The 14,369-nt window shown below is 41.1% G+C and overlaps 1 protein-coding gene across 5 annotated transcripts in view; it reads right to left on the bottom strand.

The window, feature by feature from the left end:
• MED6 (mediator complex subunit 6) overlaps nucleotides 1–2,143 on the bottom strand; it is a 59,075-nt gene extending 56,932 nt beyond the window's left edge. For all 5 annotated transcript variants that reach the window (XM_060140161.1, XM_060140170.1, XM_060140151.1 and 2 more), the window contains exon 1: nucleotides 2,004–2,143. In XM_060140161.1, coding sequence (XP_059996144.1) covers nucleotides 2,004–2,025 — 22 coding nt within the window. In that variant the 5' untranslated portion in view covers nucleotides 2,026–2,143. The remainder of the gene's footprint in view (nucleotides 1–2,003) is intronic.
• Between the last annotated feature and the right edge of the window lie 12,226 nt (nucleotides 2,144–14,369).

The following is a 14,369-nucleotide window of genomic DNA, read 5'->3' as shown; positions in this document are numbered from 1 at the left end:
ATGGAAAAAGAAAACAAGGACATGATAAGTAGGGCTAGATAGCTTTAATTAATGAGCTTTTATTGGGTACTGGCTGCAATGTTTCATACCACTGACAGTACTAAATCCCACTAGCTGTAAGTCATGAAACATCAAATTGCCTATATAATTACTGGTTGAAGAAGGAAGAATGGAAAAGTTCAACCTCCCCATGCCTTAGTTTTCTCATCTATAAAATAGGGATTATAATAGTATCTGCATGCTAGATTATATATGTAAAATGCTTAGTACATTGTAATAACCCAATAAATGTTCATTATGATGATGGTGGTAGTGCTGGTAGTCAATTTCTTTTAAGATTAATATGAACAAACTTATTTCTGGCTTAACCAAAGGCTGTCCTAGTTTGTGCCTCTTTTTTTTTCTAGTTTATGCACTTCTAAAAAATATAGAAACGTCTTTCATTCTAAAAAGGTATAGGTTTACTAGATATTCAAATGGTCAAGCTAGATTAAACTCATTTTAAATGTCACTAATCTCTGCAAAGCCTTTCTCTACTTTGCAAGGCAGAAATAATGGTTTCTTTCTCTATGTCCTCATAGCGGTTTTTATATAGTTTTATAATTGATTATTAATAACCCACAAGTACAAATGTTTTCCCATTAAATGCTGAGTTTTTTAAGGAACTGGGGCTGTGGGTTACTCATCAGAACTAGCACAGGACCTGTTTGGTAAGAATTAGAAAATGTTTATTAATTCATGATTAAGGGCTAAGGACATAAATTTACACACACTCCAGTATCCAAGTATGTTCAGTTACAAACTAGTTAACTGGGGTTAAGAGGGTGGTGTGTGGCTGTGAAATAGGATATATTAGTTCTCCTACATAGAAGCTACCTGTGATCACAGCCCAATAGACTACACTACCAAAACAAGCAGACTCCAACTATTTCTTACCATCTCCACTGTTACCACCCTAGTCTGAGCCACCCCCAAATCCCCATGCATTACAAAAATGCCTTCCTAACCGGTCTCCCTAATTCTACCTTTGCCCTCCTACAGTGTTCTCAGCAGTCAAGGTGATCCTAAAAAAAAGTAAGTCAGGTTACGTTCATCCCTTCTGGTCAAAACCCTCCAGTGGTTCTCTGTTTTACTCAGAGGACAAGCCAAAGGCCTTACCACGGCCTACAATTCCTGTATGAACAAGCCACCACACCAATTCTCTCTCTGACCTCATCTACTTCCCGCCTCCTCGCTCACTGTGCTTCAGCCATACTGGCCCCCTTGCTGTTCTTCTGACATGTTCCCACCTTAGAGCCTTTGCAATGGACCTAACAAATCTAAATAAAAAGTAAAAAGTTATGAAAGCTAAACAGCCTCGTGGACTAAATGTTCCTCTTTTGTATTCAGTAGCAAGGGAGAGCATACTGACATGGCTCTAATACAGCTCTCTAACAGTCAGCAAGTAATGAAATTAGGTACTTGATATTCTCACTTATAATGAAAGACAAACATATAGTAAACATTATTCAGAACTGCTGACGATCACTGGACATTCTGACAATATATAAATGACAATATATTTGGAATATGTGTGCTAGACTCCAATTTGGTTAATATAGAAAAAGGAACCTCAAACGTCAGGAATAAGGTAGGCCCCAGGCCAAGTGCCAAGAATGAACCAAACACTGTCGGCTCATGACCCCACCCCCTTCTCTGTCGTTCCTTCACCTGGACAGAACAGCCCCAATACTGCTGTAGAGATACGTATGTAGGACAACACCACAGGGCTCAAAGCCCAGAGCTTCTTCCAACCCCTTCGTTTTGACTCTTCTAAGAGACTCCTGAAAAACTGCGAAAATCTAGGCAATTTTTCGACAGATTGGCGCTTTGGGTCGTTCACAGAAAACATTCCAAAGAGCTTGGGAGACATCACAAGGGAACCGGAATCTTGCCCCCAAGAGCTATAAATCCCTAAACCAGCTCCCAAACAATCAGGAAACAAAGGGGACAGCACAGGTTACCTCGGATATCCACCGCCGCCATAGTCCCAAAAGCGTCCTCAGGTTCTTCTTCCGGCGCAGAGTAAACGTAACAAGTCTGAGACGAAAGAGCTCGCTGCAGAGCAGAGGAATGTTAAGGAGGAACCAAAAGAGGGGAGGAGACTGCAAGGCCAGGAAGACAGGGCAGGGAAAGGGAAGAAGCGGAAAGAATAGGAGGTGGAGCGGGGCGGGGCTGAGGGGCGGGGCTGAGAGAGGGTGGGGCGGGGAAGAGGGGAGGAGCGGAGAGAAGGGGTGGGGCGGGGCTAGGAGGTGGAGCGGGGCAAGGAGGAGCGGGGAGGGATGGAGCCGGGAAGTAGAGTTGGGTTGGGGGGAGAGGGGTGGGACGAGGCAGAGAAGGGCGGGGCGGGGCTGGGAGGTGGAGCGCGGTGGGTAGGGAAGGGGTAAGAAGGGGAGGGAGAGGCTAGGAGCTGCTAGCAGGAAGGAGAGAGCAGCGCCAAAGGAGGGAGAGGTAGAGGCAGGGCATACTACCGGGGTAAAAATTTGGAGACTTTGAGGAAAAACAGAGTGAGCAGAGCCCTGCCCAACGTCCACCACTGAGGGATTCGAAAATTCGACCTTGGGCTTCCCTGGTGGCGCAGTGGTTGAGAGTCCGCCTGCCGAGGCAGGGTATGCGGGTTCGTGCCCCGGTCCGGGAAGATCCCACATGCCGCGGAACGGCTGGGCCCGTGAGCCATGGCCGCTAAGCCTGGGCCTCCGGAGCCTGTGCTCCGCAACGGGAGAGGCCACAACAGTGAAAGACCCGCGTACCGCAAAAAAAAAAAAAAAAAAAAAAGAAAGAAAATTCGACCTTGATCTCCTGTGATCGTTTATAAGAACAAATTCTGATTGTGCAGAGTTGGGGGTGGTAACATCTTTCATTTTAAAAGCTCTTTCAGGTGTATCCAATGAACTGTTCAGTTTAGGAGCTACTGGCCGTTGTTTTTCACCCTACCTCAAGTGTGGGGATGGGCAGGACTAAGCAGGAAAAATTTGACAGTCATTAGCTTTTATGTGACTAAGCCCATTAAAAGTCTAAAGCCATTGAAGAAAATATTACATGCCTCTGAGACAAAATTTTCACAAGACAGGAAATGCTTCTGAAGCAAAATATTAAAAAGATTAAAAGAAAGGGAATACCCCTGGGTCCCTAAGTAAAGACCTAATGTCTGCATTCCGGCTAATCTGGGCTAGATAGCAAGATGCCAGAGAGGGAATAATTCTGTGAAATGCAGAAGCCATAGGAAGCCTTAGAAAGATTTTCAGGCTCCATAAAAGCAAAATGATGAGGATATCTGCAAGCAAGATCCAGATGCCAAGAAGAGAACCTGCAAATCTGAAGAAGCCCTTTTCATGGTGATGAAGTCTTAGTGCCTGTATCTGTTCCAAAACTTAGGTACTATGAAGGTTCCCCCAGAATTTAACCACAAAACAGAGGTAAGGGGGTGGGGGACCATGAATTTATTGGAATTTTCTACCTCATAGACTGGGAATTCAAAAATTTTAACTCTAAGTGGCATACAAATATATTGCTTTGTTATACTCCACTTTTTGAACTGGGATTTTATACTTGAGATGGTATGTATACAGTATGTGTCCCAATAAAAGCATGCACATGCACAGAGCAGAGTTTTCAAAGGAGAAAGGCCTGGTAGGGTCCTGGTGGAGAAGGCATTCCAAAACAGGGGTTATCATGTCCAATAAACAAAAGTGTGGAACATGAAGCTTTTTGCTTTGTTTTGTTGGTTCTGTTTTCTTGTGTTTTTATTAGAAGAGGATTAGGAAGAGGTACAACAGAACACAGATCTGTAGGTAATAAAACATATGGTAAGCATGGTAGGCCAGACCTGGGAGCTCAGCCTTTATCTTGTAGACAGTGGGAGAAATGTAATTGGGCTTCCATTTTAGAAAGATTGTCCAAGGAGCATGAGTTGAGGCATTTATAAGACTAAAAACAGGGAGTCCGTTTAGGAGACTCTTGCAAACTAAATGATGTCTACACTCATACAAAGGCAGCAGTAGCTGAGGGAAGAAAAAGGATGACAGATATTTAGGAGATAAAATCAAAAGGGAATTAGTGACTAGTAGATGAGCTTGAGGAAGGAAAGGCAGGAAATAAAAAATTATTCCCAGGATACTGCTTTATAAGACTAAGTGTTGTTAATCAAATTAGGAATAACAAGTAACAAGTAAGTAGGTGAAAAGGGGAGTAATGATTTTTTTTTTTTTTTGCGGTACGTGGGCCTCTCACTGTTGTGGCCTCTCCCGTTGCGGAGCACAGGCTCCAGACGCGCAGGCTCAGCGGCCATGGCTCATGGGCCCAGCCGCTCCGCAGCATGTGGGATCTTCCCGGGACCGGGGCACAAACCCGCGCCCCCTGCATCGGCAGGCAGACTCTCAACCACTGCGCCACCAGGGAAGCCCCATGATTTATCTTTGAACATGTCCATCTTATACATGAAGTGTCTACAGGACATTCTGTATACTAGAGTTCCTTAGCCTTTGCATTATTGACGTTTGGGGCCAGATAATTCTTGGCTGTAAGTATGGGGAGCTGTCCTGTACATTGTAGAATGTTTAATAGCAATCCTGGCTTCTACCCACCAGATGCCAGTAGCAGCAACCCCGTCCCAGTTATGATGACCAGAAATGTCTCCAGACATTACCAAATATCCCTGGAGGGCAAAACTGCCCCCAGTTCATAACCACTGCTTACAAAGGTATCTATAGTAGTATGAAGTCAAAGCAGAAAAGTTTCAGGAAGAGAGGAGTACTCACAGTGTGAAGCAGATATGTGAGATAAGGGCTACGAAGCAGGCATTGGATTCGGTAAATAGGAAGCCCCTAACAAGAATAGTTTTTGTGGAATGATGAGGGTCAGAGGAGAGTATGTTCAGGAGTGAAGGGAAGTGGCATTGGGTATAGTCTGTATTTTCAAGGCTGAGAGGGAAGCCTAGAGTGCTACCTGGAAGCTGTATGGACATAATAATACTGAAATGTGAATATGTGGATAGGCTAAGGTAAAAGACCCAGAGAAGATCTTCAATTACTCTTCAGCAAATTCATTCATTCATTCAGTCAGCCACCAATCATTTAATACCTACTCTGTGTTTTGCTCAGCTCTAGTTGCAGAGGATAAAGCAGTAAACAAAGCCTCTGACTTCAAGGAGTCAACAAGTCTGATGGAAAAGACAGACGATAAACAAGTACATAAATAAAGAAGAGCATTACAGACTGTGATAACAAAAATGGGGGGAGATGAGACAGCGATTAACTGGAGGAAGCCACTTTGGATACGATGGTCAGGACAGACCTCTCTGAGGAGGTGATATATCTGAGCTGATACCTGGAGGATGAGAATGAATCAGCCACATGAAGAGCTGGGGCTCAAGCTTTTCAAGCAGAGAGACGAGCATACAGACCCTGCAGTGGAAAGTGGCTTGGTCTGGGAACCAGGAAAAGGCCAGTTTAAACTGAATCACATAAGTGAAGGAGGAATAGTGGGAAGAGACGAGGAAAGAAGGTAGGAGTCAGATGATAGATGGCCTTGTAAATAAGATTTTTTTTTTTTTTTCGCGGTACGCGGGCCTCTCACTGTTGTGGCCTCTCCCGTTGCGGAGCACAGGCTCCGGACGCGCAGGCTCAGCGGCCATGGCTCACGAGCCCAGCCGCTCCGCGGCATGTGGGATCTTCCCGGACCGGGGCACGAACCCGTGTCCCCTGCATCGGCAGGCGGGCTCTCAACCACTGCGCCACCAGGGAAGCCCAATAAGTTATTTTTTTATTCAAAGGAAATGAGAAGCTATTAAAGACTTTAAGGGGTAGAATGCCACAAAGGTATTAGTTCTAACTGGAAATTTGCACTGGATGTCAAAAATAGTTGCTGTTTATTGAGCCACTTACTATGGATCAGGCACTGTGCCAAGCCCTTTGATGAATTACCTAGTTTTCCCCTAACAATTTTATGAGGCAGATGCTATTATTACTCCCATTTTGCAGATGAGGAGACTGAATGAGGCAGATGAATTAGCTGCTCACAAATTATTATCTATGTGAGTACATCGTTGATCTACGTTTTCCACTCCCCTTGTATCTAGATGTAGCTACCTAGGTAGTTCTCATCAATGGAATATGGATGGAAGTGATTAGTGTCATCCCCAGGCCAAGCTGCTTAAAAGCATGGGTGCCTTTTCCACTCTCTCTCTCTCTGCTTCCACTTGGTAGATATCACAGAGACCTTCAAGTCATGGATTGAACATGGGGAGAGCCAGGATCTCTGAATGGCTGACCATGGTGCTGAACCTCCCTGCTGACCTACATCGGACCTTGATAAAAACAAGAAATAAGGTTTTATTGTGTTAAACCACCCCCCAACACACACACACACAATTTGCTTTGTACTCTCTCTTCTATAAAGTCAATAATGGTGATGTAATCTACTCCCTCTTCTGTAGGATATGCTAAAAATTTGTACCTGCCTCCCCTATATACAATATGGCCCTTTGAGGCTTTGTGGTTTGGGGACTTACATCATTTGACATGCAAGTGTTAGAGTGCAAATGAAAGAGAAAAACAAAAAGCTCTTCAGTAAGAGGGTAGGAATGATTTTCTGAGTGGTTAAAAGAAATTCATAGCACATTAGAAACAATTACCTGCTCGCACCTTCCTCCATATGGCTACGATCCAGATTCCTCACATAGGTGCCTTTTAAATACTTGACACACTGCTCCTCTTTACCATGTTTTACCTTCTTTAACATTCTCTCCAATAGTCTAAATTTACACACATCATATCCTCCCACTTCTTTACCTGTGTGCCCTTCTTTATAGGGATACCTCTATAATTCCAGGGCCTGAATTAAGACTCTTTCCTAAAAAGAAGTTCTCTAGACTGTAAAGTCCACAAGGACACGGTCAGGTATGTGTTTGCCTGATATAATTGATCTAGTCCCTGGCATGGTGTCTTCCATGTACTAGGTGCTCGACAAATATTTGTTGAATTAACAAATCATGTATAAATGAATGGATGATACAATGGCCCTCAGATCAATAACAAACTTCTGCATTTCAATAATAGATAAATGTAATGGGATTGTTAAGTGGAAATGGATTTATGGGAAGTTATAAGAAAACTTAAAATCTCTCTTGATCTTAGAACAATGTAGAACAAACAACAACAACTTCATTTATGCTAATGTTCTGGAAATCCACAGAATAAAAAGAAAAACACAAGATTGTATTTTGTGTGATATCCTACCAGAAAAATGTTCTAGAAAATATTAAAGTTGTGTGAGTTTTTTCTTTCTTATTTAATGAGCAAAAAGCCAGCTACTTCAAAATACAGAACAGGACAGAAAATCACCTCAGAATTACTTAGGAGGTATCTCTGAAAAGTTACCCTGGAACCTCTGGGAATGGACTTGATGGTCCATGGAGAGATATGTTACCAAATATTTCGTATTTTAAGGGTTGTGAGAAAATCTACACTACCCCTGCATGGCAAATACCCAAACCTGACCCTGGGCAGTACCTCTGAAGGCAGCTGTTCACCTTAGGAATTAGCTATAATTGTAGACCAAAAAACCCGATCACTAAGAGTTCAACCCTAGAATCCCAAACATAGAGTACAGATAAGCTTAGTCCAGAAGAAACAGAATCTTCTTCCCTCCAAGAACCTCTCCTTGGATTTTGTTCCCATTGCAGGACAGTGGTCAAGTATCCATGAGACTGGGCAGTACTAAACCTCCAATAAGACTCCATGCAGCATCACAAAGCAATAGCAAAGGCTGACTGGGACTTCCCTGGTGGTCCAGTGATTAAGACTCCAAGCTCCCAATGCAGGGGGCCCAGGTTCGATCCCTGGTCAGGGAACTAGATCCCACATGCATGCCGCAACTAAGAGTTCGCATGCACAACTAAGGAGCCCGGGAGCCGCAACTAAGGAGCTTGCCTGCCACAACTAAGACCCGGCGCAACCAAATAAAAATAAATACCAAAAATATTATTTAAAAAAAATTGCAAAAGCTGACTAAATTGATTAGACTTCACTATGACATTCAAAGATGGCTAATAAGTCTCATCCTTCGGGCGGAGCAGGCTGCTGAACTGTTTTGTTAATTCTGGAGTGAAACAAAGAGAGTATCCCAAAGAAGATCGTTAGCTAACCACAGCAAGTAGGGCCCCAGAAAGTGATGCTGAAAGTCAAATTGCTATATCTCAAGTGACTATGCCAGCAAACCTTGGGAAAGGAGTGGCTGAGGCAATAGCTTGCAAATCTGCTGGTAGATTTTGCTTTACTCTTAGGGACCTACAAGTAAAGGATTTGGTAGTTTCCTCAATAAGATTACAGGAAAGAAAGAAGTAATTCCTTGGCCTTATTAGTGATAAAATTGTTCATAGTATTCTCATATTGTCTTCTTAATCTAGGCTATAGCTGCACATATGTCCCCATTTTTAATCATATCTTTTCTTCTTTTTTTTGATTAATGTCACTAATGATTTATCCAATGGGATTGTATTTTTTTTATAAATTTCTTTTTTTTTTTTTACTTATTTACTTTTGGCTGTATTGGGTCTTCGTTGCTGCACTCAGGCTTTCTCTAGTTGTGGCGAGCAGGGCTACTCTTCGTTGTGGTGCACGGGCTTCTCACTGCTTCTCTTGTTGCAGAACACAGGCTCTATGCATGCAGGCTTCAGTAGTTGTGGCTCGCGGGCTCTAGAACACAGGCTCAGTAGTCATGGCACATGGGCTTAGTAGCTCCGTGACATGTGGGATCTTCCCAGACCAGGGCTCAAACCTGTGTCCCCTGCATTGGCAGGCGGATTCTTAACCACTGCGGCACCAGGGAAGCCCTGGATTGTATTTTTTAAAGAACAACATTTAGCTTTATTAACTCACTCTGTGGTATCTTTTCCTTCTCTCTCTCTCTCTCTCTCTCTCTCTCTCTCCTCTCTCTCTCTCTTTTGGTATCTTTTTCTATTTCACTTATTTCTGCTTTGATTTTTTTTTCTTTCCTTCCTTCTACCTTCTTTGGCTTTATTCTGTTGTTCATTTCCTAATTTCTTGGGATGAACATTTAGTTCATTAATTTTCAGCCTCTACTTATTTCTTCAATAAGCATGTAAGGCTATAAATTTTCCTTGAAGAAACCTTTTCACTGTATACCTTAAGATTTGAAGTATAGTGTTTTCATTATCATTTGTTCAGTGTTCTTTAAGTTTTAATTCAGTTTATTCTTTGACACATGAGTTACTTATATGTATTTTTTTAACTTCCAAATCTATGGCATTTTAAAATTTATCTTTTTGTTGCTAGCATCTAACTTAATTGCATTGTTTTCAGAGAACATGTTCTCTATAATAATGTTATCTATAATAATGTTCTCTATAATAATATTCTTTGATATTTGTTTAGGTTTGCTTTATGCCTTATATGATCATGTATGCTTAAGAAGGAAATGCATCCTTTGAGTGTTGGTTACAGAATCTGGAAGCATTAGACACCCCCAACATCTCAAAACTATCTTTTTCTGGTCTCCATAGCATTACGTTCCTAACATTTCTGCTGCCTCTCAGACCATTCCTTTTCTACTTCTTACATTGGCTTCTCTTCCTCTATTTTACCCTCAAATTCTCTAATCCTTAGTTCCATGTCTCATTGTTTCTATCTTCCTGCTTTTCACTCTCCTCTCTAGATGATCCAGTTCACACTGTGGCTTCAATTTCCATCTATGTTATCACGGTTTACAAAGTAGCCTAATCTAGATCTCTCTCCTAAGTTCTAGGAACATATTTGCAACTGCCTTCTGGACAGCTCCAACTTGCTGTTTTGCGTCCCACACTGAAAGATTTTCACTCCTGCCTGTATTCTTTTTTTTTTTTTTTTTTTTTTTTGCGGTACGCGGGCCTCTCACTGCTGTGGCCTCTCCCGTTGCGGAGCACAGGCTCCGGACGCGCAGGCTCAGCCGCCATGGCTCACGGGCCCAGCCGCTCTGCGGCATGTGGGATCTTCCCGGACCGGGGCACGAACCCGTGTCCCCTGCATCGGCAGGCGGACTCTCAACCACTGCGCCACCAGGGAAGCCCCTGCCTGTATTCTTGATCTTAGCTGAGAAACCTTGCCTCCCCTCTTCGTGACTTCACCAAATCTCGTCCATTCTCCTCAGGCATCTCCCTTGTATCAGGCTCCTCCTCTGCGTCACCATTGCTGCGCTTTTCATCTCAGCCCTCGTTCTGTCTTGCCTGAGCACTGTTGCTAGGGAAACTTTTCTTTGAAAATTGTTTTCTTGTTCTAAAATCTCTACTGACTCCCTATTTTCTGCCCACAGAATGAAATGTAAGCGGGCCTCAACTTGCTTTTCAGCTTTATCTCCAAACCACAAACCACCACTCACACTCTGAATCCCTCCTACAATACTGAGCTTATCGAAGATTCCAGAACTGCGGAGGGTGTTTATGTCTTTGAACCCTTGGAAGTGGTTCTACCTGGAAACTTCGAATGCTATTCTCTCCCTTCCTTCACTCACGCTCTCAGCTCAGTATACAGGAGAGCAAATGTGCATGGGTACACGTGCACACACACACGAACACACACATTTACCTGGAAAAATCTGCCTATGTGTAAGCAAGATTAGAATGGGGGGAAAGGTTTATATTCTGGTTTTTTTTAAGTTTATTATTTTGCAGATGCTGCCAATGAGTGATGAATGTGATTTCGTTAGAGGGGAGTAGGTACAGGGAAAAGTCAGGAAATGGTTAATAAAATCTGTGTTTGCAGATAGTTCCCTTCTCTTTATCCTCTCTCTGCTGACTTAGGACATTTTCTTTAGATTCCACGAAATGATAACACGTCCATTTTCACTCCTTCTCAGACACCTAATTGCCCAGGTATTTAGATGACTCCATCTCCTAATCCACTTTCACGTTACTTTCCCTTGGGATTGGTTGCCTGGTAACTCTGATACCAAGCTTGCTTTCCTGGTAATTATGCTCTTCGTATTCTCCAATAATTATCTCCTGCTGAGTTTTCTTACAGTTTATTTCTAAATTTCATATATGTGGACCTAAGAAAATAATTTTATTTTCTTAGGGTCATGTATAAAGTGTATTTATAAAGAACATTTACCAAATGTTTATTGGTAGAAGGAAAATTTCTGGGTTCATGTTCCATTTCCTGCCAGATAAAGTGACCCTTTGCTTCACAGACTATCTGTCCTTGTGAGTATGGCTTTATGTGAACCTGACATATAATGTGAGCCAATTCTTTACCTTCCTGTGAGCGCTCAACTGTAACATTCAATGTCATTTCACAGAACTGGATTAAAACAAGATAAAAAATTCACTAACAGCCAAATAAAACTTAGAAAAAATGTATGAGATGATAGACTTTGTAATTAGTGTCTTTTCTTGTGTCTCCAGTCCATGCCAAAAGTTATTCCCAAGTTATATGCAAGAAAAGTATCAATGCATATACTATTTGGATATGCCATATACCCATGTAAAATGTAAAACCAAATTATACATGTGCTAGCATTCAGGGCTTTGTTTTTTAACATGCTATATACAAACATGGAAATATCTGTCTGATTTGTGGACAAATCACTCAGAGAAACAATCTGTCTTCTCAGTGATCATTCATCTAATCATTTGTATTTATCTATTGAGCTGTCAGTGGTGGGTGAGTACAAAATGGCCCTGTGACCCAATATTGTAATACAAATTGAAAAGTGATGTAATAGATGTTACTATTACAGGCTTACAGAAGACAAATCAACTGTAAAGTTCATGGGGAGCTCATGGGGAGCTGTGGAATAATGGGGAAATCCTTTTATGCTTAAGACATTTAAGTCTGTATTTTTTAAAAATATTTATTTATTTATTTATTTGGTTGTGCCAGGTCTTAGTTGACACATGCAGGATCTTTTGTTGTGTCATGCGAGCTCTTAGTTGCGACATGTGGGATCCAGTTCCCTGACCAGGGATCTAACCTGGGGCCCCTGCATTGGGAGCGTGGTTTCTTAGCCGCTGGACCACCAGGGAAGTCCCCTAAGTTTGTATTTTTAGATGATAAGACATAGTTGTACACATGTATACACTCAAAGATGAGATAAGTAATTCATAATTAATTTGTGCTGCAAATTTTATTACCCTTCTTACCAGAAACTTATATTTACATAAAAGAGTTTGTCGGATCTCAAAAGCTAGATTAAAAAATCACAATGTATCTGTGGCATTTTGATATAGAATGAAAATAAATTTAATTTTGATGTGTAGTTAACATTGAAATAAGTCAAATTTTAAATTAGAGTAAGTTCAAAGTGGTATTTAAAAATCACACTTGTGTGTATAAATTCGGTAAAAATATTTTTCTCCATTCAGACATAGCAAACATAGGTAGAAAGAGTTTTACAAAGGTAGAGTGTTGAAATTATTTGGTTATGTTAATGTTGTTTATTATGAATGCAAAGCATTAAAAATACCTGACTGGACTCTAAGAATGCCCAAAATAGAAAAGTTTGATCCTGGCTTAAAAGTTCTTGGTGGAATCACACTTAAAAGTATCACTGTTACATGGCAGTTCAATATCACTTGTTCAACCATATTCCATGAGATACAGCTGTGATAAATGCTAAGGCATAAAGGAACTAGAGTTGGTAATGACTATTACCTTTCTCATTCAATTCACCCAAATTAATATTATTCTAGGCATAAAAGACTGGTTAAGCTGAAACATAACAAAGTTAAAATACAATCAAGTTGGAGAAAATGTCAGCAAAAATAGGAATAATAGTTAATATTTACATATTAAGTACTTACAATATGGCAGGTACAGTGCTAAGCACTTTTAAAAGCACTTAATCATCCCAACAACCTCATGTATTACTTACTATTAAATCTACAACTCATAGAACCAGACAGTAGAATCGTGGTTGCCAGGAGCTGAGGAAAACTGGGGAGATGTTGGTCAAAGGGTATAAACTTTCAGTTAAAAATGAATAACTTCTGTGACTCTCATGGTGATTATAGTTACTGATACTGTACTGTATACTTGAAATTTGGTAATAGAGTAGATCTCGTGTTCTCACCATACACCCCCCCCCCAAAATGGTAACTATGTGAGGTGATGGATGTGTTACTTAACTTGACTGTGGTATTCATTTCACAGTGTATATGTATCACCACATTGTACAACCTAAATATATACAATTTTTATTTGTCAATCATACTTCAGTAAAGGTGGAAGGAAAACGTTGCTACCTTACATATGACGAAACAGAAGCTGAGGGAAGTTAAACAAGTCACTTGAGGTTACAGTGATCAGTGGTGGAGCCCAAGTCTCCAGTCCCCTTACTCTTTCCCATTTTTCTGTTCTGCTTTTTACATATTGAACACAAAAACCGAAATTTGAACTTGTATGAAAAGATGAGTATGATTTTTTTTTCCTAGAAGACAAAAGGCAATGGGCACTTTGGCTGGGGGAATAGCTAATGCAAATTCAGATGTGGAAGGGATTTTGTTCAAAAGAGAGCAGGTATACTGTGCATTAAGCAAACAATGTGATGATGCTGGAAGATGATGTTGAAAGATAAGACCCTTGTGCCCCATTTGTTTCAGATCTTATTTGCTTAAGAGTTTTGACTTGATCCTAAAGGCATCGGCTAGTCAATGGAGATTGTTATTTGATCATGGAAACTCAGATGTCAGTGTGGAGGCTGAATTCGATGATTACTAAGGAATAGCTCCTAACAACCCAGACAAGAACTGATGATGGACCAATCTAAGGCAGGAACTCCCAAAGTAGTGGAGATATAGACCTTGGAGAGGTAAAAGAAATTTGCTCTCCTCCTCCCAGATGCAAGCACTTCAATCAGCTGTTGAGTATGCGTAAAAATGGGAATGGTCAGCAAAAAAGTGCAGTCCTGAGTTTTTCCACACATCAATAATATTTCCTGATGTGGGTTCTTCTTTACCAGTCCAGATGGGGAATTATCACTTGCAGACTTCAGAGGAAAAGGTAATTATAAAATTCATTAGGCTTCCTGAATGAAGAAGTATAATTAAACCACCATGGGCAAAGAGCCTCGTCTGTATAATTTAAAGCTATGCAGCGGGTCATTGTTTATGTCTCCAATCTCATCTACATGTAGCTAATTCATAATCATGCTCCATCTGGCCAAAATTAGTTACATTATTCTGTAGGCCAAGCGAGAATATTTGTTTTTTTTAAAGAGGTTTCAGTATCCTATCCAGTGTAGTCTCACGTGCATCTGAATTATCCATTCTCCTTTTCTCGAAATATTTGAATCTTGCTAGAGTGAAAAGTAAAAATAGAATATATGGAATGTATAAGAAA

This window comes from Lagenorhynchus albirostris, chromosome 1 (genome assembly GCF_949774975.1).
Source record: "Lagenorhynchus albirostris chromosome 1, mLagAlb1.1, whole genome shotgun sequence".
Lineage (NCBI taxonomy): Eukaryota > Metazoa > Chordata > Mammalia > Artiodactyla > Delphinidae > Lagenorhynchus > Lagenorhynchus albirostris.
This window is presented reverse-complemented; position numbering and strand designations above follow the sequence as displayed.